At 37.3% G+C, this 27,308-nt stretch overlaps 1 protein-coding gene across 1 annotated transcript in view; it reads right to left on the bottom strand.

Annotated features, from left to right (window-relative positions):
* The window catches only part of TBC1D32 (TBC1 domain family member 32), a gene marked incomplete at its 5' end in the record, with an annotated part of 77,275 nt that overhangs the window by 20,532 nt on the left and 29,435 nt on the right, over nt 1-27,308 (bottom strand). The window contains 5 exons of the mRNA XM_084261432.1: nt 5,710-5,835; nt 13,910-14,003; nt 14,790-14,898; nt 16,131-16,253; nt 25,965-26,053. Coding sequence (XP_084117558.1) covers nt 5,710-5,835; nt 13,910-14,003; nt 14,790-14,898; nt 16,131-16,253; nt 25,965-26,053 — 541 coding nt within the window. The remainder of the gene's footprint in view (nt 1-5,709; nt 5,836-13,909; nt 14,004-14,789; nt 14,899-16,130; nt 16,254-25,964; nt 26,054-27,308) is intronic.

The raw sequence follows: 27,308 nt of genomic DNA, 5'->3' as shown, positions 1-27,308 counted from the left end.
AGCGATGTTAAAAAGACTAAAATACCACTTAATTCAGAAAGTTTAAACCAAAGTTAGAAGAGTGTACATCTCTTTCTGTTGGAAGGCATCCACACACTTGACCTAGCAGTCAAATACTTCGGTTCAGTGCTTGAGTTAATGGGAGAAGTGACAGCTCAACTGCTAAGCAATTTTTTGAAACTCAAGCACTAAATTGATTTCCACCATTTGAGAAGTATTTATCTAAGTGCCTATCAGGATCTACAGAAAGCTTTTAATCAGGTTTGAGAGAGGAAGACACACATAGATTTTATCAAAACAGATTTGGTTAACACACAAATAGAGGGTTCTCACAAGACACTGTCTCTACCAAAAGAGCATCCATGTAAAATGACAAGTACTTTAATTTTTGTCTTTTAATACTGCATCATTGAACTGCCATTTGAACACTCCCTGACAATTTTTTTATAAAGGTGGAAACTGACTCAATGGTTTTTCATTTAACTGGAAAAATAGACAAAAGAAATTTAGGAAAGTTCACTGCATAGTACAATCAGCATTGCTGTGAAATCCCACATTCTCATGCAGAGGTTATATTGAGAGATACAGATTAGTGCTGTGGCCCACCAACTCAGTGAAAATGTTGATTTTTCTTAAATTATGGTAGCTCGGCTGTACTAACATTTAAGTTTTTAAGAGACTGGCAATCACCTTATGAAAATTTAATCCACATATCCAAATAAAGAGAATTTTAATTTAGGAGTGTGTAATCACATATAAAATAAATTAAAGGGGTTTAAAATTCCCTAAGTGATTGCAGTATGCTCATAAATCACCCAAATTCCTGAGGAATGGTGTTTTTTTTTTCTTGAAGAATTAAATGTAAAACAAAGAAGTTGGCTTCTAAACTGCGTAAGAACACTGATTAAAAGATATTCGTGTGCTTTAAACTGTTTTAATAGGTAGCCACCAAGAACGGTTATCTAATTCTAATTTTGGTTTAAGCCAAAAAACTAAAAAAACCTGCAAAAGTTGTCAGATTTTTTAGGTCCTTCAATGTAACTAAGGTTACTGGACCATATTCTAGACAAACTCCCAGGTGCGCTTCAGAGGAGTCTGAAAGAAAAGGAACTCTCTTGAGAGAGTTAACAGCAGTCCTGCTTGACTTGTGTTAGAGGTTAAAATTCAAGAGGGAAACCCTCAGCCAGCCAACTTTCTAAGAGTAGTGTCAGAAATTTTCTCCTCCATCAACCATACTTCAGTTTAATAAATCTATGAAAAAAAAATATGGATGGTGATTACCATCCTAATGGCAAGAATAGAGAGGACTTTGGGGAATTCCTAAGATAATGGGAGGTTTTCAAGTATTATACATTGAAACAGCAAAGGAGCAACCTGCAAATTCTTTGTAAAGAAGAAAACAGTAATAAAAATTCTGACTTGCTCCAAACTGGTTTGGTGGACAGAAGAAAGACATTTTGATCTGCAATTTCTCTTCCTGCATGACATGAAAGACCAATCATTCCACTAGGCCTCCTTGCACAATCAAGTAAGGACATAAAAAGGTAAACAACTCTTTTGTATTAGCCTAAAAACCTCTTTGCTCTTCTGTGAATGTAGTGTTTTTAAGTTGGTCACACTAAAATGTAAGAGCAGACCACAGGTAGATCTACATCTAACTGAGTGATCTTCAATACAGAAGATCTGGTCCATATTTAAGATGACCAAGCTGAGCTTAGAGAACCTACATCCTTCCTGCAGAAAAGAACAGACTGATGATAAATTCTGAATGGAAATCTAAGGCTGTTGCCCTGATTTGTCTTTCTGGAATCACAGCCTAGAGAATTCTCTCACACACTTAAGTGAAAGCCTATGGAAGACTATTACTCAAGACTAAATTTAGTCAAAACTTCTTTAGCTGGATCTAATGAAGACTGAACTTTAAATAATTTTCTCCTTGAAAGAAGGAACAATATGCTAGCAACTGCTCTAAAAATGCAGCATTCCATTGTATTTGAATCCAGAAGATCCTACTCGACAAGAGAAGTCCTTATTACTGTTATTTCAACATACAGAGTGGTGACAACTGAAACACTCTCCTTGGTGACATTCTAGTAGATGCAAAGTCTACCTTGCTGTAAGCCTCATTTACAATGCCTGATACAATTTTAATAAACTGCCAAAATTTAGCATTTTGTTATCCTGAATTAACAAAACCCACCAGCACACACAACAGCCATGCCTACTAAAAATATCCATTTTCCATTCTTCGTCCCATGGGGAAAGTTCTGCAGTTGCTCTCAACTTCTTGCAGCAATTGCTAAAGGCCTTAGCACACATAAGTCACAACGACGTGGCCTCAAAGGATCACAGCAACTTCTGTCAGCATGTTTTGATAGAACTACCTCAGATGATGCAGAGCTCTCAAAGTATTAACGGATTGCAGAACACTCTTAGTCATAACCACTTGGCTTTCATCAACCATTCTGCTTGTAAAAAATAAATAAAAACCCTGTGTTTTCCAGGAAGATCTCATAAGTAATTTCAAGAGCTGCAATGTTTTCCATATATTTGAAGTCATCAATATTTCCTGAGACTAAAAGAATAACTGCCTGAAGATGAAAATTACCTTAAAAGATATACCTCCCACATGTATTTTCTTAAGAGTGAACATTTTGAAGGTAAATTAATAGGCCCAAAAGCATATGAAATTCTGCTTGACTCCACAGAGCAAGTCATGTTAGTTGAGATTACTACCCCTATCCATACCCACATATGGCTATAAAGCTTCAGGAGAATGACCAGGATTTGGAGAGTGATTACCTCTCAGTTATGATGGGAAGAATGTGATTCTGCAAAACCCTCAATTTCTGTGACTTAAAGTCTCCTAAGAGAGGAAAGGATTAAGGGAAAGAGATCAGCTGCTGACACAACACTAACTAGTGTTAAAAGAAAGTAGTTGCTAGGCTGAAAACAACAGAAAAACTTGAATATGAGAAGTGGGGGAGAACTGGAAAAGACATGGATGAAACACTTAAGCCAAGAACACTCATTTTAAAAAAAACAAAACCAGCCAACCTCTCAATCATGTCAATGATTTGAACAAACAATATACGAAGCCCGGTGATTTTCTACATAAATCTAAACTGTTACTCAGAGGACTTGATTTGCCTGTTCCTCTTCCTGCCAAAGCCTAGATGCCAATACACAAAAAGCTCTTAGCTAGATGCACTAAAGATGCTTCAAGGGAGGCCACAAGCATTGCAAAGAATACCCCAAAAGAAGCCAAGACTTTACCTGACCAAGGGCTCTATCTGTGGTTCTCAGCTGACCTAAATGACCCAAAGACATAAGCAAAGACAGTCAACAACAAACAGGTTGATCCACAATTCTGTGGCACCTTTATAAAAGGAATGACTAGAAGAAGCCCTTCTCTCAGCTTATTGTGCTCAGAACAATAGAATGTAGAAGCTGGTTGTCTACAGTATGCCTCGTTTTTAGATGACTGAGAAAAATCCCACACTGCATTAAAAACTTCCTCAGACTTCTGTCTCCTTCATTAAAGCCCTTCAAAACTGGATCTTCATGCTTGACCACAGAAATGACTTAAAAGCTAGTCAGAGGTGTTGCTTAGCAAAGATGCCCATCTAGGGATGAAGATGGGCACTCCCAAAAGGAATGTAGTACTGTAGTGTTTAGCACAAGAAGAGAAGAACAAAGCGATGGCAATCAACACCAGAAGAATTGATTAGAGATATCAATGCTATATACAGCTTGCTCAAGAACTTTCTAATGGACTTCAAAGAGATGCTATAGATCCAGCATCTAGTAATCCTGACACCAGATCACAAAATATTTAAACAGAAATAAATTTTAAAAAAATAAATCAACACATGCTAAATACTATGCAGTCACTGTTGAATCGAGTGTCTTCTCTGCTGATTATGTTCTACTTCTAATTTTAGTCTTCCTTAGAAAGGGGGCCAGTACAGGAAGCATCAGTAAGCATCTTTCCTCTGTAATCCATGGAGTTTTGTCCATCTGTAACAAGCGAACGTTTTCATTTCTTGGGATCTGGACTGAAGCCTCTCAGTCCTCTGAAATGTGGGAGAATTTCACGTGCTGTGAGTGCTGCACACCAGCACAGCTGTCTCTCATAAAATAGCTTCAAGGAACATGATGTCTCAAACTGCACAGCTAGCAGATACTGTGCTGCTTCTGAAATACCTCCAATCAGACATGCAACGTCTGAACAGCTCTGCCTCTACCTTAAATTACCGGTGCTTACAGTTCGTTTATATTATTTTTCAGGGCATTTTTATTTATTCATTTAGTGTTTCATTTTGCTATTCTGTTTCTACTTTCATACCTTAGGTTTTTTTGTGTGGTTTCTAAAAGCACTTGCAGAAGTCCCTGCGAGGCTGAACAACAATTTTGCAGATACTTTCTTGCTGACTTTGACTCCCAGTTGCATCTCAGCTGGAAACAGTTATTCAGAAGCAAGTATAATTTTGGGGTTTTTTTTGCTTTGGGTTAACAAATCTTAATGACTCTCTTTAATTCCTCATTCTACCTTCTGGTACTTCCAACAAAGTTATAGAAAACAACCTACACAGGTTTGGAGGGTGTATATAGATAACGACAAAGCACAAAAGGAAAGACATTTCTCTTTGTAAACCACCTACTTGAAATGTATGTTCTGGTTTTTTGTAAAAATATTTTTTTTCAACAAAGAATTCCTTTTCGATGCCAGAAGAAAGACTAACAATTTTCAACAGAACTTTCCTATAATCCAAGAAGAGATCAGTCTAGAAAATATGCTGCATTCAAATAAAATCAATTTTACAAAGACTAAATTTTCGTGCTTCACAATGTATAGCTTCAAAAAAAGCCCTTACTGAAACACTAAATCAGAGTCATGGAAGAAAAGGAAATATATAATTTTGCTAGAAAAATCTAGGGTTTTTTTAATTGCTGATCTTCAGTTTATTTTCCTTATACTACAGGAGTTTATATAAAATGCATTCAGTTGTCTGTGAATAGCTATGAATTTCTATTTTTTTCACCTGTTTCACAAAGCTGTCAGAATGCATTTGTGGCTGTGTACAATAATATATACATAAGTGCCTATATGCAACATATACAAATACATATGTATTCTGTCTACACACACATTATTCCAAAGAGGTGACAGCTCCAAATAACTCCCAATCACCTAAGACTAGCAGCTGATGCTCATCTCAAACATAAGAACAGAAACCTCTGAGAATTTGGAAACATTACATAATTGACTTAAACCACATTATACAAACGACAAATTTCTTATTAACTATTCTAATATTAAATCAGCTCCTTTATAATTGACTTCCTTCAGGCTTCTGAAACTGCCCTGTAACTTTTATACTGCTATATAATTTATCATAAAATTCAAGCGTCTTATGTAAAACACACATGCTGGGTTACTTTGATCCCACATAGAAGGTACTTCTATTTGAGCTCTTTTTTTGTGTCAAATTTCGCTGAAAACAGCCCACACAGGCCATAGAGAGAGAAAAATAGGACATGAGACATAAGCTTTGTTTTCCCAGGAAAATCCCACTGAAACAGGTTTCATAATCACCACAAAACTGTTGACTACTTGTAATGATAATGCAATCCTCAATGAAACTTTAAAATTTGTTCACTAGTGGCCTTCTGTTTGCTTCCCTTAACTCAGTAAATCATACTCACTTTTTCCACTGATGGCATCTGGTCTGGATTTCATGACTTTGCAGAACTGTTTTCTACAAATTTCTGCCCACCCAGTTTGCTTCTCTGGACTTTTTAAGAGTGATAAGAGCTTGTCAAGATCTTTATCTAGAAGAAATTAAAAATGAGTGTCATTCTGTAACGATAACCTTAGCTCATTTTCTTCTCCCTGCCCCCCTCCCTGCCCCATGCTTTCTTTTTCTTTTAAACTTACTATAGTAAGCAATAAGCAGCTACTAGTTACAGAGTAATGCAGAGACAAGTAACTGCATTCAGTAACTTTCCACCATTTCAATGAAAAACAGGAAAGTAAGATGCAGCTGAGAGCCCTGACACTGCCTGGTACTTTTGGCAGACCTCACACCTTAGGAAGACTAAATGTCCTTCATCCTGGGACAATTAAATTGGAAAAGCAGTCCCAAAGCTGATGTTCTGTTCTGTGCAGAACAGAAATATTCTCTCTACTTACTGCTGGGTTTTGAACATCTAAGACATTAAGACAATGAGGCGCATTTTATAACTCCCCAAAATTATTATTCTCCTGTCTTGAAATTGTAAGAATTGTAAAGACATTTTAAAGAAAGTCATTTGGTGTTTCTTTCCAATTTCACCACTCTGAGAATCTGATATAGAAAAGAAAGGAAGAGATCCTTCACCAAATATCACTGGTTTAACAATAGAGCAAAAACATTGTAGAATACGAAGTGATGCATGAACAGACATGTAACTGTTCCACAGAGAATTTCTGCTTCTTTCTGTAAGCAGGTTTCCTTCCATATGGACAAGTATTACAGCATATATGCATATGCCTTCAAGTTGCCAGGCATGCCTACTGAGTAAGTGTTCCCAAAAAATACTGGGCAGCCCATGCTGTGAGAATTCTTACAGTAGCTTCGCTGATAATCTCCAGCATTTCCCAACTTTAGCAAAAGCACTTAAAACTGGGATTAAAGTTTATTTTAAAAGTATACTGTTACTGTTGTTGAAATGTCACCTTGCAAGTAAGAATTTTAAATTGAGTTTTCTGAAGAAAATAGGTGTACCCAACACACACCAGCACAGGGCTACAGGCTCTTCGTTGGTGCTGTCAAGGGCTGCAAGAGTATTATTCAGACATTTTCTAACTTCTAAACATTTGGCTTTTTTACCTGAACACTATTAAAACACTATTAAACAGGCTTTTGGTACAACTGTTATATATGAGGCACAAATATACCAGATAACGCTTCTCATTAAACATTCAGCTTGCTTATAAAATAAACCTGCACAACTACAAAAGGATCTTTATGAAAGTATCTTTTAAATACAAAGAAAGATTTTCAAACATTGCTCCTTACTGGTACTCTTACCTTGTTATTAAAGACACGCTCTCTATAATAGGGAGACATGCCTTCATAATTAAAATTGCCCGTTATGCAATGACAAAAGGACCGTCACTATGTTCTCTCTTAGCTAAAAGTAATTCCCCCCTGGCCTTTATTTTCTATTAAGTTAGAGGAAATTACACCCACTTTACCAATTTTCTAGAACAAAATATCACTGGCTGAGCCAGTAAATTTCACAACTGGCTGAGTCTCACAGAGGTTTGAAAACAGAAGAAGCAGAGCAACAACGTAGAACCAGTGTGTATAATCATACATGACAAGGTTAAGTTGGCTTTCAACAACATGACAGCTGTACTTAAAAGCTTAAGATTTTTTTAAATCAAACATCATCTTTAACAAAAATATCTACCTTGGAATTCACACTGGACAACGAATAGCAAGTTACCATGATGCATGACGACACAGCAAACTGTATATGCAAGGCAGCAGTTAAAATAATGCATCCACATTGTCTGGTAAATAAAAGAGGAAATAATTTCTTCCCATGTTCAACATTTGTTAAAAAAATGTATCAGAAAGGGTAAACTATTCAAATTGTATTTCTCTGAATGCAGAAGAAATTTCAAGTTCAAATGTCAAGTAATTTTATACAGTAACTTTATATAAAACTGATTAAACACCATTTTCTTACAGAAAATACTGATCAATTGAAACAACAATTAGACTGCCTCTCCTCAGGCAACTCGGTTCCCAAAGTACTTGATGCTGGTATGAAATATTTACTAGTCAACTGGAGAGGTAAAAATAAAGGTAATATCTGTACTAAGGTAAATGAACACATACTTCCACTGCATGCAATCTCTTTGCTGTGGGACCATACAGCTGCCATCATTATGAAAGGATCATAACCTACACTGCTACAAATTATTCTATAAGGTAAGGAAGGTTCTTCACACCTTGCAAGCTCTCCTTTGCTGTCTTTCTACAATCTGAACACTATAGAAATGAATTCTGTCATGAAAGCTTACTTGCAGAGAAGGGCAACCAGGCTGGGGAAGGGGCTGGAGGGCAAATCCTCTGAGGAGCGGCTGAGGGTGCTGGGGCTGTTTAGCTTGGAGAAGAGGAGGCTGAGGGGAGACCTTATCACCACCTACAACTACCTGAAGGGAGGTTGTAGAGAGGTGGGCAATGGTCTCTTCAGCCAGGTGACAGGAGATGGGACAAGGGGCAATGGCATGAAGCTGTGCCAGGGCAGGGACAGATTGGATATTAGAAAAAAATTTGTTACTGAAAGAGTTGTCAGGGCTGGAACAGGCTGCCCAGGGAGGGGGTTGAGTCACCTTCCCTGGATGTGTTCAAAAGAAGGGTAGATGAGGTACTTAGGGATATGGTTTAGCATAGGATGGGAATGGTTGGACTCGATCTTCAAAGGTCTCTTCCAACCTTGTGATTCTGTGATTCTGATTTAAGATAAAAATTGTTTGAGTTGATGGCTATTTAGAATACTTGCTCTACTTTTACTTCTTTTGGGGTTTTCAACTTTCAGCTTTTCAATAAAACTTAATTGTTTACACACACAATATACTATTTTCAAATTATCTTATTCTTTTAAGACTCTTAGAGTATCCTTAACATAATTACGTTATTGCATATAATTTATTTTAAGCTGATCTAAAGGCCTTAATGATTCATAATCAGTAAATTGTTTCCCTGTCATTGGAATTTATTACACAATACACAGTATTTCAAAAGAAGATTACTGTAACTCAATTATTATCATTAATAATTATTCCAAATTAATTAACCTGAAATTCCTTTGTTATCCTCAAGTAACAGTCCTTCCTTAGCAACTTTCCAAGTTGCATGCACTGATGCTTGGAACAGCTTACATGAAACTTTAATGTGAAGGATTTATTTTTATAGCATTATCAGTAGGATTTCTAATTCTTCCTCTGCCCTTTTCCCCTATTTCTTTAACAAGTGAAGACTGAAGAAAATCTTAGAACTGCAAAGCAAGACTCCTCTACAAGTTAAATAGTTATTTTACTTTCTAAAGGATTGTAGTAATTCAGTTTGGCAGACAAGGATCAGAGGCTACAAGCTGAGTTTTAATCAGTCGACTTACCAAACAGAGATGAGATTGAAACTTCATTCCTCTGAAGGAAATAAAACTACTGAAAATAAAAAAAATAAAATCCCCCACTAATTTCAAGACAGCAGGATTTCAAGATCATGGTCCATCTATCTCTGCTCCCTCCTTCTGGCTTCATGATTCAACCCCTATTTTTCCCTGCAGTTCCTCTAATATTCTTCCTCTCCTGCATATTTTACCACATTAATTGTTTATTTTGTGATTGCTGGTATCCAAACTACAGTTTTGGATGCACTGACACTGCTAAACATGTAACCTTTTACTGTGTTACTTTATGCTCCAACAATAGGATAAGGAAACAGATTACAGTACTGCAGCCCTTTCTGAAACCCTGCTAAAGGCCGTGGTCCCCTGTGTTTGCCTTCAGGTCCCTCTGGGTAGGCAGTATTTAATAAACACTTCATACACATACCAAACACAACCAGTGCAGGTATGTGTTCTGTCATCAGAATAGCCACAGGCCGGATGAAAACAAAAACTCGTCTTTATATAACCAGTAGATGCTTTTTCCCCCCCACAGTCAAGTAGGATACAAGACTTGGGATCCTCAGAGAGTGCACAGCAACGTTCAAACTCCAATGATCCATGCAACCAAAATACTATAGTATAGCCATGTATTGAATACATCCATTACATACTGGAATCATACCGTGGCAACTCACATTATCTTATTTTCTTCCAGCTAAACCACTTGCTTCTCTTAACAGCTTCTCATCAAACATGGACTGTCACTTCCTCAGCCAGGTCATCACAGTACAAAAAAACCCAAAGAAAAACAAGGGGGGGGGGGGGGGGGGGAGGGGCTGTTGAATAAAAATTTCTTCCAAAAAACTCACAATAGGAAAAGCATGCCAGCTCACTGTCATGACTTAGTGGGCAACTATAACTTTCAACATTATTACAAGTAAGTGTAGCTCCACTATCACTAGAGATTCTCTAAACGGATGTCAGTTCCAAAGGAGAGAAATCTTGCTCTTCTCTCTTCTGGTGTGTCACTAAATGGATTCACTAGTTACTCTAGATTAATGACTTGAATTTATTTTTTTTTTTCCTGCAAGACATGCCAGAAGAGCTGAAGGAGTTGAAGCACAAAAGGTGAGGGAAGAGAGGAAGAAAAAAAAAATTAACTATATTTACTAGTTTATGAAGCTATGGAACTGCGCTATAAATAACCTATGGTTACCTGCATGTATGAAATCTGAACACCACATCATAACTTTCCACAAGTTTAAACTTCTTTAAACTCATTCCCTAAAAGCTACTGCTTTGAAATTCTTCAAATAAATTTTCAGTCACTCCCATCAACTCTCACAACTAAAGAACTTGGAGAAGAAAAGAAAAATAGATCTGTGCAAATAGAAAAGTGAACATTATAGTTTAATGTACTTGTAAAAAGTTTAACTTTTAATAACCTAGAGTGTAGTCAATATTACAAGTAAAAATTTGCTTTCAACAGTTCTATCCTGAATAACAAAGTACTGTATCACTCTTTGAAAACCACTTAATAGTTCTTCTTCAAAACATCTTACTGAAACAATAATCGAACAATTAAGACCAAAAAAAAGCAGTAGGGTATCTTGCCACAGTATAAACAGGTGGAAACGGCATAATTAATTTCCACATGTAAATAGTAATCTGCATAAATCATTTGAAGCTTCACATAAATTATCTTTGACAGAAGATTAATTAATCTACTGCTATCCAATAGTTTTCCAACTCTAAATACAGGCTGAAATAATTAATGCACATCAATACACAACCCAGCAATTTTATTTTTCCATATATCCTTTCCTACAGACATACATACCATACAGACAAGTACCTAACAGCAGCAAAACCAGGGCAGGTATTTGTAGTGACCCACTATGTATTCTCCTCAAAGACAAAGATACTTTTGAGGTGAGTCTCCCAATTGAAAGCATCATCATGAAATGGAGGAATTACTCCAGATGCTAATTTTTACTGGCAAAATATCCAGTTGCCAGTGTTCATGAGCGTAACATCAGCATGGATTAAGAGCAAGAGTGTAAAAAAGTTCTGTAAGTTGCAGCCTTCAGGCCTTGGTGCTGGGAAACACCATAATCTGGACACTGTGGAGTTAGCACTGCTCTGCCTTTTCTTGCAGTTGGTTTGTTCTCCCTCCCTTTCTTCCCCAGATTGAGCAAGCCAAAAGCTGCCAGTCCTGCATGTTTACTACTGTCCTTCAAAAGAATTCAGAGAGTGAATAAACAAAATGAACAAACAAACAAACCAACCACAAAACCACCACCATATTTTTTGGGTTATCTTCATAGAAAACTCAGAGTGAATAAGTGATTTTCAGTGACCATCCCTCACATGGCACTTAAAGCTTTATCTATGGTTTCCATTACACTAGATACATTCACAGGCTACATGAGGTCTAGGGCTGTGGAAACAAAGCTTCCTGTTCTCTGACCTCCGTAGTACATGATCTTTTCAGTGAGCAACAGCCACACTAGTTACAAAATATTCAGTGAGCAATTTCAGTTTGCACTCAGAAAGGCAACTTCCATTAGTTGAGAGATGCCCCTGGGAAACAAAGGTTTTGTTATTGCATCTGTCCTTCAACTCCACCTGAAGGGAGGGTCAGAAGTGAAACAAATTCAGAGACAGCAATATCACATCTGAGTGCACATCCATAACCCTTTTCTTTTTTCCTCCCCAGCAGCCATCTCCAATATCTGTTCTATAGATATATTAAATAAAAAACACATCAATTCAGATTACGTTTTCATAGCTGACATCACAATTTCACGATGGACAGAGGAACAATTTTCAAAGACAAAAGAAAAGGAAAGAAAGTGTCTCTTCAGGTGTCCATGTCACCTGGGTAGTAAGGGAGGAGGTAAATAAGAGCTCAGGACAGAGAAAAAAAACTCTACAGTTATAGCATGTTCATCCAAAAAAACTGGACATTCTGCAACAGGGCTAAGAATCCAGTAGTCTTAATTACTCACTGAATAGAAGTTCCCCAAAAAATAAGACAAGAATAATGTTGCACAGGCGACACAATAAAACACGGCCACATGAAATGGGAACACAGATGGCTTCAGGGAACCACAGGAACTGTGTTGGGTTTCAGTCCCTGGTGTAACAAAGACATCACCATCCCCACTCATATCATGTGCAAGTGTTTGCACAATCTATACTCACACATCACATTTCAGTCATGATTTGTATCTGTGCTCTACAATCCCTCAAAAGTATCTGACTTCCTCACACTGCTGTCCCCATGCTAGAGGTGCTGCACCCAAGGACTTGCCACCCTTCTTTACACATCCTGAAAGCTTCAGTCTGGAAAATCAGATATTCAGTTCAGTGGAAGAAATTGAACTTGAACACCTTCAGTATTTTGGTTTGTTTTTTTTCAAATAGCAAACACAAAATATTTTGACCATGAAACTAAATGTTCTGTTCATTTTTCTGTTGTAGTCTTTCACTTCAGTGACCTTTAATATAAAAAAAAATGCTATTTCAAATAAAATATTTCAATACCTCATCAAACACATTTGCAAACCTTTGAAACCTAATTTCAGCAAATTTACTGTTAATCAGAAAGTTTTAGCCTAGCTTTCCTAGCTGGTTGTCATCCACAAAAGCGACAACTCCAATCTCCGTCCCGTTATCCCACAGAATTGCTCTGAATAAGAGAAAAGAGGTTCTGTGGCATACAATAAAATATGCTTTTCCAATCCAGAAGCCAATACTTTGGATTGCTTCCTTGAAGACATATTTAAAACAACTGTGCACTCACTTTACAGTGATTTGACTGGTTTCTTATGAAAATTGCCTTGGGATGCCTGGAACAGTGAAACCAATGTTACAGTACAGAAAACTCTTTTTTTTTTAACAACTATAAGATTATTTCCTCTTGTCAGAGATTATAAGGAAGATTGAAAGGAAATGACTGAGTTTTGGGGACTATTAGTTATTTTGGGGGGGGGTTTTCCTAGATACTTGTTACTACTTTGCGTTCTACAGTTAACATTTTCTATCACTTTTGAAAATCTATACCTGCTAAAGAAATAAATAATTTCTGGTAAGTACATCTCAAAGATACAGTAAACATGAACAAATACAAAGAATGATTTATTTCCTATAACCCATTCATCACATTCTTTAACCGTTGTCTATGCAAATTAAAACCTTAAACCGGTTTCTCTGTATGAATTAAAACTGCTTTGCCTAGATAGTTCTTCAAAGGATTCTTCAGTCTGCCCACATTCCAAATTGATGTTCAGTGTGGAAACCAACTATCCTAAACGCTGTCTATTTCACACACCACCAAGCTTTGTAAACACAGAGATCTGAATCAGGAAAACAGCGTACAAAAAATCTGTAGCTTAACCATACTGTCTTGCTTCAGTTACTAGGGAGATGATATAAATACATCTCATGAGCCACCCACCTGAGACGAGCCAAAAGGTTAATCTTGGAGTTTGCATAAGAATTAGATTACTAAACAGAGCTTTGCAGATTGACAGTTGCACAAAGCCAGACAAGCAAAACCAAACAAACTTATTTAGCTACAAATGCAGCCAACAATAAAAAATCCTTAAGTACTTATGATCTTATAATCTGGGGGGGTAGAGGGGGTGGAGGTTGGGGAGGAAGAAAAAAGAAAATCTTTAATTGACAGAGATGCTTGTTTGACATCTACACTGCTTGCAGGCTTGGTATGTACCTTGTCTGAGCTCAGCTTTCCTAGGAATTTCTGCAAGATAGCACTTTGGCAAAGGGAACGATGAAAACATTGGCCAAGGATATGGATCACTGCCCTAGAAACAGGACCAGAAAGAAATTCATTTAGGAGAAGAATTAATAGCATTTCCTCGATTAACACGCAGGTAAAGTTCCCAGAGTTATTGCCCATGAATCAAAATAAGAGTAAAACTAAAAAAAACAAAAAAAGTTCAAATCCACAAAGCACAAGCCAGTTTACCACTGACAATTTTGCTTCTACAGTTCATTTTTTTCAACCAAAACTGCAGTTTTACAAAAATAAAATAAACCCAAAATGGTATTTCCCATTTTATTTGATCTAGCCGTGTTTGCTGTGCTGACAATAATTCCCATTTTGTCTTTATGAGACTGACACCCAGTGAGGAGCAGAACATCTAAAGGAGCTACTTAACACACACTACATTGTTAGAACATCGATGAATGCTCCAGGTATTAGATACTTCAGAAGAAAACCCAAGCACAGAAAAAATATCAAAATAAAAGGACAACATAGCAAACTAAAAGCTAATTTAAAAAGTACAGAAAAACAGAAGTGAAGAACAGACAAACTGCCTTGGCTTTTATAGTAGGATAAATAACATTAAAAGGGAACAGTACAAACATCTCACCTGAATGTGCTACATCCCAGGCACGTGCCAATCCCCAGATCGTGGAAACTATTTTTTTCAGTGTATTGCTTCTTAAAAATTTTAGCCCATTATAAAGCTAAAGGTGGTCTGGTATTTTTTATTATTGAATAATTTTCCACATGTGGAATTATCAGCAAAGATGTTGAATTAATGAAGGCAGGACTTATGGAGACAGACACATTAAGTTCTAACCTTATCTAGCTCTCTCAAGGGCAAAATCCTCTCCTGTGGTCCTCCAATCAGATTTATCCTTACAAGAACATGATTTCTCTCCACTGACAGACCGTCAATTATAAAATCCCTGGGGGAAAAAACAAACAAAACCTAAGAAACTCAAAAAATCAAAACCACTTTGATTTAGAAAATGTTTAATTCAGAAAACTTTAATGAACAATGATAGCCTGAAAGACATACCAGAGCTAAAACACAACCTGGAAAATACACAGGCATAAAGAAAACCAGAAACATCAATTATCTTGAGACGTCTGCAAGCATTATCCTAACTTGTTACTTCCCTACCGACTGCTGATTGGAAAGGTCTGAGCAGTTACTGGACACAACAGAATAGAAAACTTCAAAGCTCTGTTACACCCACGTGCTCAGTAATTAGGGCAGAGTTAATAGACTATCAAAATTTGTTCTTTATTGGGCCTACCAGCAAGTTCTTGCATCATAAATAAGCAGCATTATTCATAGCACACAGCCAACTTGCTGTCTGAAGTTACTGTGTAGCCCAAGGTGTAATTTTTTTAAAGGAATAAAAGTCAGCTTTTATACACTAAGTTTCTTACAACTTCTTTTTTAGTAAGGAAATAATAGTAAGTCTTATCCTCAAATGTTGTATTACAATCATCTGCAACTGCTGAGATTTCATCCATACTGTTTGATTTGCACTCTGTACTGGTCCCATATAGGAAAGAGTAAGAGGAAAGTCTCCTAAAAGTCAGCATGAGAGAAGGGATAAAATGTCTGTGCTGAAATGACTGGCCACTGCTATCACAAGAATACATTTTCCTTTTGAAAGGATGCATTGTGCAATTTTATTTAGAAGTCAGCAATGGAAAGTCACACGAGTTGGAGAATTAAGTTATAAATAAATTTTAAAAAAACCCCAAAACAAATCCCAAAAACCAAAGTACTGATGGTGCTTTTAATTCATAAACATTAAAACAATATCCTTATCTTACATTATATTTGTAATGTTAAAGAAAAATGCAAAATAAGAAGGTATATTCATGCTCACAAATGTTTCACTTTTTCTTAAGGGAATAGCACAAATAGGAATGAGAAAAATATTTACTTTTTTATTTCTTATGCTTTTGGAAGTGGTCAGGGGGAAAAACAAGACTGTTCCTTCTTTTCATACTTCAGGACTGATGCCAACTCTGCATGTAAGTAAAACTATGCACATTAGAATCCAACTTCAGTGAGGGCATTTGTATGTTTAAAGCCACCGAGGCTTTTTATCTGTGTGTTTGTTCTCAGGAGAAGATTTTGATAGTTAAAATAACATTTTCACCAGCCCATTCTTACCCAGGTCCTTCAGAAGTTTCTGTGACGTTTTCCGCCTGAGCCGTTAGTAAAACCTGTGACACACCATACTGAGCCTCCAAGAGTAAGAGGGTGTTGAGCTCACAGCACAGCACATTTAACAACCTGCAGAGACACATGGAAACCACAGCACATCATCAGTCAGGAAGCCCCTAATGCAGAGGAAGACAAAGGGCAAAGATGTTTACGAGATCTTAAGATGGAAAGAAAAAAAGACAACCAAAACAACCAACACCAAAAATACCTGAAGTGTCTGAAAAAATACCCACACAGAACTGGGTCAGGAACACTCTCTTACACCCTTTTTAGCCAGCTGAGTGGCACAGCCTTGCACAGACAAGGAATGGTTCCCAACAGACTGTTCAGGTGCACTGAACAATCAGAGAATGTATTCACTGGTCAGCTCAGGATGCTTCTGTGTTTATGTCACAGATGAACAAAAGCGACACAAACTTTGAGAGATATTCCGTGTGAAAGGTGAAGAAATAATGATAATAGGGTAGTAAAGCAACTCAGAAACAGGTTGTCCAAAGAGGGAGGAAGATAAAAGTGTATCTTTCCTTTAGAAAACAGGCTTTTAAGCACTTCTGTACAATCAAATTTAAACACAGTTCAAAAGCAGTAAGAGATTGAAAATGTAACAAACCCAACAAACTTTCTATGTTTGTTCTTTTTTTATTTCAGGAGAAACATAAACCAATGGTAAATGAAGTAAGTAATCACAAGAGCCCATGACAGCACATTGCATACAATTTTCTTTTATAACCTCAGGGCAAATTAATACTGAGAATACTCCAATATATTTCATGTAAATCTGATGTAGGGGAATCCAAATCAAATTACTTTTTAAATAAAAAATAAAACAAACAAAAACCAAACAAAACCCTGATCTATACACTCTAACCCAGCAACAGAATAATTTCATTGAAGATTTCCTGCTCATGGAAAATAAAATGACTAAACATTCTTGTTGCTATTTTTATTTTCTGTTTTATCACAGCCATAAAACACAACATAAATTAGAGTTGATCAGCATTATATTTTGCATTCACATAAGACTCAATATGAACTACAGCACACCTCGTGTTTCAAATTTGTAGTCTGTTAGCCAATGCTTATTTTCTTCTATGTAATTCCCAACACATTTCTACTGACAATAGAAAAATTCACAAGCCATTCTCTGGATAATTTAACACCTGCAAATTCGCATAACTGTGGGCAAAGATTAAATAGTCAAGATGATAATGGTTTTTTCTTATGTCTTTCTCCCATTGCCTTTTTAATATAACTTGATCTATTCAGTTTCAATCCTCTTCAATTTTATTTTTAACTATTTCCTGACATTGATTTGTTCTCAGTACTCTTCTAAATCACAGAAAAATGACAGTTCAACTATATTTTTTATTAATATATAGAAGAAAAATCCACAAAAAGAGCACTGGAGTGATTACGAAGATGGGCCATTTCTTCTGTTAAGTATGATGCCTTTAAATGGCAAAAGAACCTGTTTCCAGCAGTTAAAAACCATGTGGGAGAAGACTGATTGCTGAGAACACTTACACCACCTCCTCTGGTACATAAGACAGTGGAAAAAATAAAACAAACCATAAGCAAATAAAAATTAGGTAAAAAGGATAGTGGTGGGATAAATGACAAAATACACAAGATCTACCATGAGCAGCCTCTGCTGGGGCATTCAAGTGAGAATTCCCATCTACATGGAAAAATGCATTTATAAATTCCTTTTGTCTTTCAAAGTCATAAATGCAGAAAGTTTAAAAGTAAAAAAAAAATAAATACAAATTATCACATTTTATAATGTATATGCTTGTGAGCATTCTTGAATATGGCTGTGGAGTTTTTCTTTTTTGTTTGTTTTTAATTGCACTTGGAACATAAGAATTGGATCAGACCACCCAGCTCAAAATCCTGTGCGTAAGGAGCACATGCTTATGAAAGGGTAGGAAACCTTGACAGATACAATAAAAATCAAAGCATATCTTTTTGAGGCACAGCTAAGTGTGGCTGAAAACTGGAAGGCATGCAGAAGGACTAACCCTGTGCAACAGTACAGGCTGGGGACTGACCAGCTAGCAGGCAGCTTTGCAGACAAGAACTTGGGGGTCCTGGCAGACAACAGGTTGAACACAAGACAGCAACATGCCCTTGAAGGTCAACAGCATCCTGAGCTGTGTAAGGAAGAACACTGCCAGATGGTCATGTGAAGCAGGCAGCCCTTTGCCTCTGTCAGCACTGATGAGGTCATACTCGGGAGTGCTGGGTTCAGTTCTGGTCTCCCCAGTAAGAGAATGACATGGACACACTGCAGGAGGTCCAGCAAAAGGCAACGAAGATGATTAAGGGTTTGGGCTGTCTGACATTGCAAAAGAAGCTGGGAAAGCTGGGACTGCCCACACTTGAGAACAGAAAGGTCAGGGGAGATCTTCTCAATGTGTAGAAATACCTCAGAGAAGTATCTGAAAGATGCAGCCAGACTCTTCCCAGTGTTAACCAGTGAAAGGACATGAGGCAACAGGCATGAATCTAAACCCAAGAAATTACATTTGAATGAACAGTGAGGTGGTGAAACAGCAGAACAAGTTTCCCAGGGATACTGCCGGATCTCCAGCCTTGGAGATATCCTACACCAGACTGGACACAGCCCTTGATAATGGTCTCTAGTCTAAATCACTTTGAGCAGAGCAGATGGACTACAAAATCTCCAATCTCCCTTTCAATCCCAACTCTACAATTCTGTGAGAACTCCTAGTAGGACATACCATATTCCCAGGAACAAACTGGAACACCAGTAAGTACAAGATTATCTGAAGGCAGTCTTTTCTTGAACAGTAATTAAAAAAAAAAAAAAAATCCTCCTTGGTAAATTAATATACATACCAACAGAGAAACCCAGAGCAAAAGTTTCATTAAATAATACCAGTGTCATCATTGCAGATTACAGCCTCAAAACATTTAACATCAGAGCCTACATTACCAATTTGATTTATTCTTATTATACTTTAGGTAATGGCCTGAGCTCCAATAAGAACACTGATTCAAACAGCGAGTGGCAATTACTAGCAAGAGTGCCAGACCAGTAGACAAAGGCAAAGGGCCAGAAGTTACCTAGGCAGCATTGGAACACTGGAACCTTCAGCCAGCAAAGTTCTGGGAGCTGCCTGTGAAGGCTGAACAGAGGGCATGAGTAATGAGCATACAACGTGCTTCTCTACGTAGTCTTTGTGAAGAATCAAGGCTTTTAATTGTCCCACTGAAGGCAATGCTCACAGTGCTTTTGAAAAATGTAAGATCTTCTGGATACTGAGCATTTATCAATACCCTGAGATGCACCTCCGATGCCTGAGGCACTGGAAGCTACAACCGCAGGGCAGTCATGCTTCTCCCAGTAAGAAAAACTCTGGGACTGATGTATTCCTTACGATGTTTTCCACATTAAAAGATTTTCAAAAGAACACCTAGAGCACTCCAGCTACCCAGTGTACTTACAAATCACATGTAATGTGATTGCTAATGGTAAAAGAGTATCCCTAGCTAAACAAAAATGCTTTTCATGAGCATCTCTTGCCAGCCTACAGGACTCCAAAGTGAAGCAGATTTTAAATTGCAGGAAGTGAAGCGTTGAAGTTTCCCTCAGTGAGGTAAAGAAAAAATACCATCAGTAAATACACAATTCTATCACAGAATCTGCTGCTCCTATTTTATTAATTATAAATTGTTTCAAATTGATAAAACTAACAAACTTCTACTAACAAAAAAAATGAATTCACCGCATAACTACATGATGTGGAAGCATGCCAACACAACCCTGTTGCAAATCAGCATCACTACTAATGGAGGCTCTGTCCTCTTTCACCTTTGGATTATTAAATAGGGGTCACAGATTTACAGGATACATGCATTCTCCAGTGATCCCTACTACAGATGTCTCTTCCCCTCAAACACATCCAGGATGTACACCTGGAAGGAAGAGGTCGGTTTCCAAAGAACCCTGTATCTCTTATTGAACAGAAAACACACTTAAAATAATAGACAGGAGGTCATTATTTAATTTTTAACTCAAATAAACTGTCCTTGTTTAACTGAAAAATTGTTGGTAGAACATAACTGAAGGACTACATAGTCTCTCATGCTTCCATCATAAAAACTCAAACCATAGATTTGGAGGAAGAAACCGACCAACACCTTCGCTACCAGAACCTTGCCAGAAAACCACAACACAGGTTCAATTCCTCCCCTCTCTCACCATACTCCTTCCTCCTCTTGAGAGGAGAAAATTCTATGAACATGGCTTTCTGCTACTCACAAAGACATAAGGATGTTGAATACCACAGGACATGGCACGAGAAGGGTTTCTTCAGGACATCCAGCCAATATGAATGGAAAAGAATGCACAGATGTTCATTATCTGTATTTTCTAAATATAAAAAGTTGACTCTTTCCTATCACATGCTTGTTCATCCCCCAGCTCCTATGGGATATAACTCACTCACCTGGATTCCACTGGAGTGCATTAGGCAGAATTTTGATTAATATATACTCCTTTGAGGCAAATTTCAAGACACTGACTGATTTTGATGCCAATATAGTATAAGCCATTTAAAGTTCTCTTTCCTAAACCTTTTTCTTACTAGCTTTCTAAGCCAACAGAAGTAGATACAACACATTTTCATCATTTTCTGCCCTCATTCAGTAAGAAAATAAAAATTATAAGAAAAAACATATTCACCATGGTATTTTACATGACAAAAAAGTGACAAAATAAAAATATTTATTATAGAAATCTGAAAATAACATGTCAATAGTCTTTTTTCCATCTGTTGCAGACTCTGTAATTCTGTAATACTGAGGCCATTATTGACAAACACGTGACTAATACCAGTATTTACAATTTTCAGTTAATGCCACAGAAACATAAATGCATTTAGAAAATTGACACAGAGCAGTGTCACACATACACCTTTTTCAACCTTACCTTACACAGGCCAAGTACATCTACTTTTCACTGCAGTATAAATTATGATTTTACAAAGTAGGATATCTTCAATTATCTCTAAAGCTGAGCAAGCACTTTCTGTCTTTAAAATTAAATAGTCCCAATTTGCATACATGAAGGAACAGTTCCACGTCCTTCTTATGTTGGGGACTCCAGAACTGGACACAGCACTCCAGGTGGGGTCTCATGAAAGCAGAGTAGAGGGGTAGAATCACCTCCCTCAACCTTCTGGCCATGTTTCTTTTGATGCAGCCCAGGATAGGTTTAGCCCGGGCTACAAGTGAGCATTGTTGGCTCATGTCGAGCTTCTCATCCACCAGTACCCCCAAAGTCCTCCTCTGCAGGGCTGCTCTCTATCACTTCATGTCCCAGCCTGTATTGATGATGAGGATTGCCCTGACCCAGGTGCAGGACCCTGCACTTGTCCTTGCTGAACCTCATGAGGTTTACATGGTCTCTGCAAACCTGCTGAGGGTGCACTCAACCCCATTGTTGATGTTATTCTTGAAGATATGAAATAATACCGGTCCCAATACGCACCCCTGAGGGACACCACCTGTCACAGATCTCCATCTCGGACTTCGAGCTCTCGACAACTATTCTCTGGGTGTGACCATCCAACCAATTCCTTATCCACCCAACAGTCCGCTCATCAAATCCATATCTCTCCAGTTGAGAGAGAAGGATGTTGTGTTAAAGGCTTTACAGAAATCCATTATTGATACTTTCTTGGATTATTGGTACTTTCTAGGGACAGGATGGTTGGCTATCAAAGGTAAAAATTTGGTATTTTGCCACACTTTAATCCAGCTAACAACGAAGTGTCACTAACATTCATAGAAAAATCAGTTTCTGAATAGAGAGAACAGCACTATGTAGATGCCTAAATAATGCTTTAGGCAGAGGCTTTGAAAAATATATATTATGCATGTATTTTCTTGGCAGGCTGTAAAAACTCAATGGCTCGCGGATGTATTCACTGTATTGAACATACTAGGTACGTTGCCTTGTTGCCATATAATTCATCAGTCTGAAAGAAAAAGTCTGTTCCTGCTGTTTACTTAATTCCTTTGTTATTACAAGTTACAGAGGTTGAAGGAGATTTTAGCCTTGAAAGAAAGGTGGTTAAGATCTCCAGTGCCATGCCTTTATGTAAACCTGTCTCACATCCAATAACTTATTAAAATCAGACCAACAGGTACACACAGATCAGAGAAATACAGCTGATTCTCTGTGTTTGGGATGTTATGAATTTATTACTGTGGTTGCTACTGTGAATTCCCTTTCTTTAGGATTTTTGCTCTGATGGCAATTTAAATTCAGAATCTTCTCAAATAGGAAGACATTGAGAATTTTTGCATCAGTTCCTGTGCACCCAGATTTTCAGGCTGTTCTAAGAAATGGTTGAGACAGCCTTCAGTGCTCTTTTGTCAACCATTATTAGCTGATTTAGAGACTTCCTGCTTCTACATGAGTACAAATCTGCTTTGAATTTAAAAGTTGAACTGTCAGTTTGAAAATCCTTTTATACAGAAATTAGGAACTGTTTCTATACTTCTACTTTTACGATTCTTATTTCCACCATCCTGCCTAATGTTGCACCTCCAGGTGAGCCACATGCACAACGATACCTGACCAAACAGCAAATCATAGAGCTGTGGAGATCTGTGAATGATCAAAGACAGTGGGTTGGGTTGTACTATTGGTATTAAGTCTGGCAGAGATAAATGTTTCTAGACAACTGCTTCACCAAAATTATTTGGTCACACAACTGTTCAGTCTTTTTCTAATTAACATTCTAAACTTTCAGATCTGTCATGGATCTGATTTTATTTGATCTAACTGCTGCTGAATTTGGTATTCTTGGTGCAATCTGTTCAAGGAGCAAACCGACTACCCAAGGCAGGGCTCATTTTACAGAACACAGATGTCCACAGTCAGCAGCACTCACAGAAAAACTCGTGGAACTTGGTCTCAAAAGGTATTTTAAATGAACTGTTTAACTCTCACAATTAAGTAATATAGCCTAGGGTTTCTTGCAAGCCTTAATACTGAAAATAACACACTAAGTATGACGAATTCCAGAATCATCCAGAATTCTGGTATCATTTTAATAGGGAACTTTGAATAACTCTGCAATAATTTTCTTCATGCAGGCAGTCAAATTTGTCATAATAAAAGGCTTATGTGTGCCAATTCTCTATTATTATTTGCAAAAATATTTGTACAGCAAGCCCTGAGTGCTCATGAAAAGCCATTCAAACAATAAGAAAACACACTCTTACGTTACCTGTGGCATACACAGCCCCATATGAAAATACCTAGAACTGTAGCTTCCTTTCTTTTATAGGAAAGGCAGTAAAAGACAGAGGGAAGGGGAATAGGACTTTTAAACAATAATTTTTAACAGATTCAGTCCTGGCTTTAAGTTAAATATGAGGTTCCAGGTGTCACTGAGATTCCAGATGTACCCGTAGAACACAAAGTTTCTGCTCAAAATTGTATTTAAATTTGTGAGCTTTTTTTAAATTTCCTTTATCTGATTACTACTTAATTATTAAGATATCTACCACTTTTAGAAGTAGGTTTCCACAATGACAAATGTTACTTAATCTTTTCTTGAAAGAAGGCGTTTTGACTGGATTTCCACTTGTTTTTTACTTTGTCAGTGTCCAGCAGAAAATGCCATTACCACAGTGAATTCTGAAGATCACCTAACAATACAGCTTACTTTATTAGATTACAGATGAGCTTGTTACATTGTTCATGTGTAGTTATGGACAGTTCTGTTGCTTCATTGAGTACAGGCCTTGTTTAAAATATTCTAAGCACAGGAGTAAACTGCTTACATGGCTTGAATATAACATTTTTGTTTACACCTTACAAGGGTTCCTAGTATTGTTATAGGAGAAATCTGTTCTTTTCCCTCATAAAAGTAGAAAACAATTCTATTGGGTGCGTGTGACAAGGTTTTGGTAGCAAGGAGGACTACAGGCATGGCTTCTCTAAGAAATCTTTAGAAACTTACCCAATGTTCTACAGGGTCAATGCCAGCTGGGTCCAAGATGGACCCGCCACTGGCCATGGCTGAGCCCATGAGCAAAGGTGGTACTGCCTCTGGAAAAGCCCTGTGCAACATCAGGAGAGGAATGAGAATATGTGAAATAAACAACTCTGCAGACACCAAGTAAGTGGGGAAGGAAGGGGAAAAGGTGCTCCATGCACCGGTGCAGAGATTCCCCACCAGCCCAAGGTGAAGAACACTCTCTGCAGACTGGCCTCCTGCAGACCATGGAGGTCCATGGAGGACCAGATAACCACCTGCAGCCCACAAAGAACCCCACACTAGAAGAGGAGAATACCTAAAGAAGGCTGTGGCCCTGTGGGAAGCCCACGCTGGAGGAGGTTCCAATCAGGAACTGTGATCCTGCAGGGGCCACACACAGGAGCAGTCTGGTGCTGAACGACTGCACCCCATGGAAGCTGGTGCAGTTCATGGGAACTGCAGCCTGTGAGAAGGACTGTCATAGGAGAGGTTTGTAGAGGACTTTCATTGTATTTTTTCTCCCCTATCCAGTTGAGGAAGGGAGTGAAAGAATGGTTTTGATGGACACCTAGCCTCTAGCCACAGTCAGCCCACCACAACAATCTCAAGGCAAACTATTATTTTAAACTGTAAGACATCTTGCTTTCCCTTACCCCTGATTAAATCAAAGGGAGTTCTATCAAGAATTTTATGGGGTTTGTATAATCTTACATGACAGATAATATCCTATTTTTCAAATTTCATTTTAGGACTTCTCATTCTTATCCAACAAGCGATTTCCTCTGAAACAGCATTTATCATTTCTGATATATACATTAAAATCATGGATGTCCCAAGTCCAAACTCTGCCACTGTTCCTCTTCTAATCTGCTGATAACAATCAGCACTGAGACTGTATCTTATGGTTATTCATACATAGTATGAAAGAATTTTACTGTTATATCAAAGTACAAATACAGCTGCAAAAAGCTCAGTACTATATCCTGCCCAAGGAAGGTTATCAATGTTTTCTGTTCTGTGAAGTACAATCCAGCAGATCTTTTGTCAATTGCACAAAATATGTTCCTAAGAAGAACATAAATTCAAGGGTTTATATGTTCAAATTTGGAAAACAAAAAAAAAAAAAGCATAATCTAATTTCCCTGTTAAAGCATTAGAAAGAACTTAATATGAAAAAACATGAGCATGACAGCATGAGCATATTTTAAATGTTGCTTCAGGTTCTAGAAGTATTTGGGATCAAACAGTACTCTTCTCAAAGTATGTTTTGGCAAAATTGATGATAATTAAACTAATACAGAATCACAGAATCATAGGGGTTGGAAGGGACCTCAAGAGATCATCAGGTCCAACCCCCAAATACACTAAAAATAATCGATACAGGGAGACAAGGTAAACCAAACTGATAACAACACAGTAAAAATACTTTATTTATTTTAGTATGACTTTTGGTTTATGCACCGTAACAGATACACCACATGCTCTTTTCAATCAACTAGGCAGAATAACAACATGCAATTTCTATTACTGCTTATCATATTGCAATATATCCGTTTACAGGTAATAAGATTAGATTCATTGCTATTCTCATTTTTTAAGCCATTTTTCATTTAATCTTCTTATGTTAAAAAAGAGGGAATTTCACCTTCATGCATAATAAAAACCAAACAATGTTATCTTATTAGAAGCAACACATCCAAGCATGTTATATCCCATTTAGTTAATGTGACCAGAGAATAAAAAATTAGTATCTTACCTCAAACCAAAGATATGTGATTGTTCATAATTGAATAAGGAATGAATTTTAGCTTCGGAATTCAAAATTATAAGCCTGTCAATGATATCCTGCCAAAGGAAGACAGATGTAAAAAAAAAAACCAAACTCATGTGTGATTTTGTATTTTAGACACATCATAGTTCCAAAGGGATATTAACTACAAAATCCATTATTAAAATGCACAGTGTAATTGCTTCTGTAAGAGGAGGTGCTTTCCACCATCAAAGTCAATGGCAAACAGAAACCATACAGAAGGCTAGAGAAAAAAAAATCTGTTTAAAAAAACATAAATCACTAGCCATACAAGAAGATCCCCACATCCTAGTTCTTATTCAATATTAAACCACCACAGAAATGTTAAACTGTTCTTTGTATGTCTGAAATATGTATACATCTATTTTATTGAAAAGAACAGCAAATCCTTCAGTATAATACTCTTTCCAACACTGGTTAGAACACTGGTGGCTCCAACACTACATGCTTCAAAACACAGACATCTATTCTCAGTGTAGCAAGGCCTGGCTTCCGTGGTGAGGCTTACATCCTTCATCCTACAGCATCTCATGTAATAGACAACAACCTGTGGCTGCTTCCCCCTTCTTCCACAAATTGAACCTAATTATCTTTCCCTCTGGTTCACTGCATATTCAAATTGCTTCTGAAGAAATAATTTCATTAAAAGACTAAGAAACACATAAAAATATTCACTGATGTTATTGCCTCCGAGACAGATTGCTGTGCTATGGTCAGAAGAAACAACCTACTAAATCTTTATAGCCTTATTTAATCTGGATTAAATCCAAATTTTCATTTTCGCCACGTTTCAGTAGCATAGTCTCAGAGACAGCAGAGGGAGCTATTAGCCAACTGGTTAAATCCAGTCATTTCAACTAAGTAGGAGAGAAAAGTCAGGATCCATAATTTCATGAAATCTCTGGTTTTCAACCAAAAGAAAAGTAAATACCACAAGTAAAACTCCCAGTAGTAACAAAAGAGAAAAAAAATATAGAATGTGTCAAATTAAGCTGTCTTCATAAAACACATTTAAAAATACAGCTAAACCATATTTTCCCTATTAGGTTTTCTCAGGTGGTAGGAGAGAAGGCTGCAAAGAATGCACTTTTTTCACATAGTACCTTCACAACAAAATCCACAGTAAAAAAATTTCAACTCAGACCTCGAGGTTGTTGTTAAAATCACTAATGCAAGCAATGGATTTTTTTAGAGTTTATGGCTTTTTAGATATTTGCACATATAAAGAATTAAATGCCATGGGATGTTTCTCTGGCAACAACCTCCTTCTCTCATCTAGACATCAAAGCC

Source organism: Gallinula chloropus (genome assembly GCF_964237585.1).
Source record: "Gallinula chloropus genome assembly, chromosome: 3".
NCBI lineage: Eukaryota > Metazoa > Chordata > Aves > Gruiformes > Rallidae > Gallinula > Gallinula chloropus.
The sequence above is the reverse complement of the archived record's forward strand: the minus strand, read 5'-3'. Positions and strand labels throughout refer to the sequence as shown.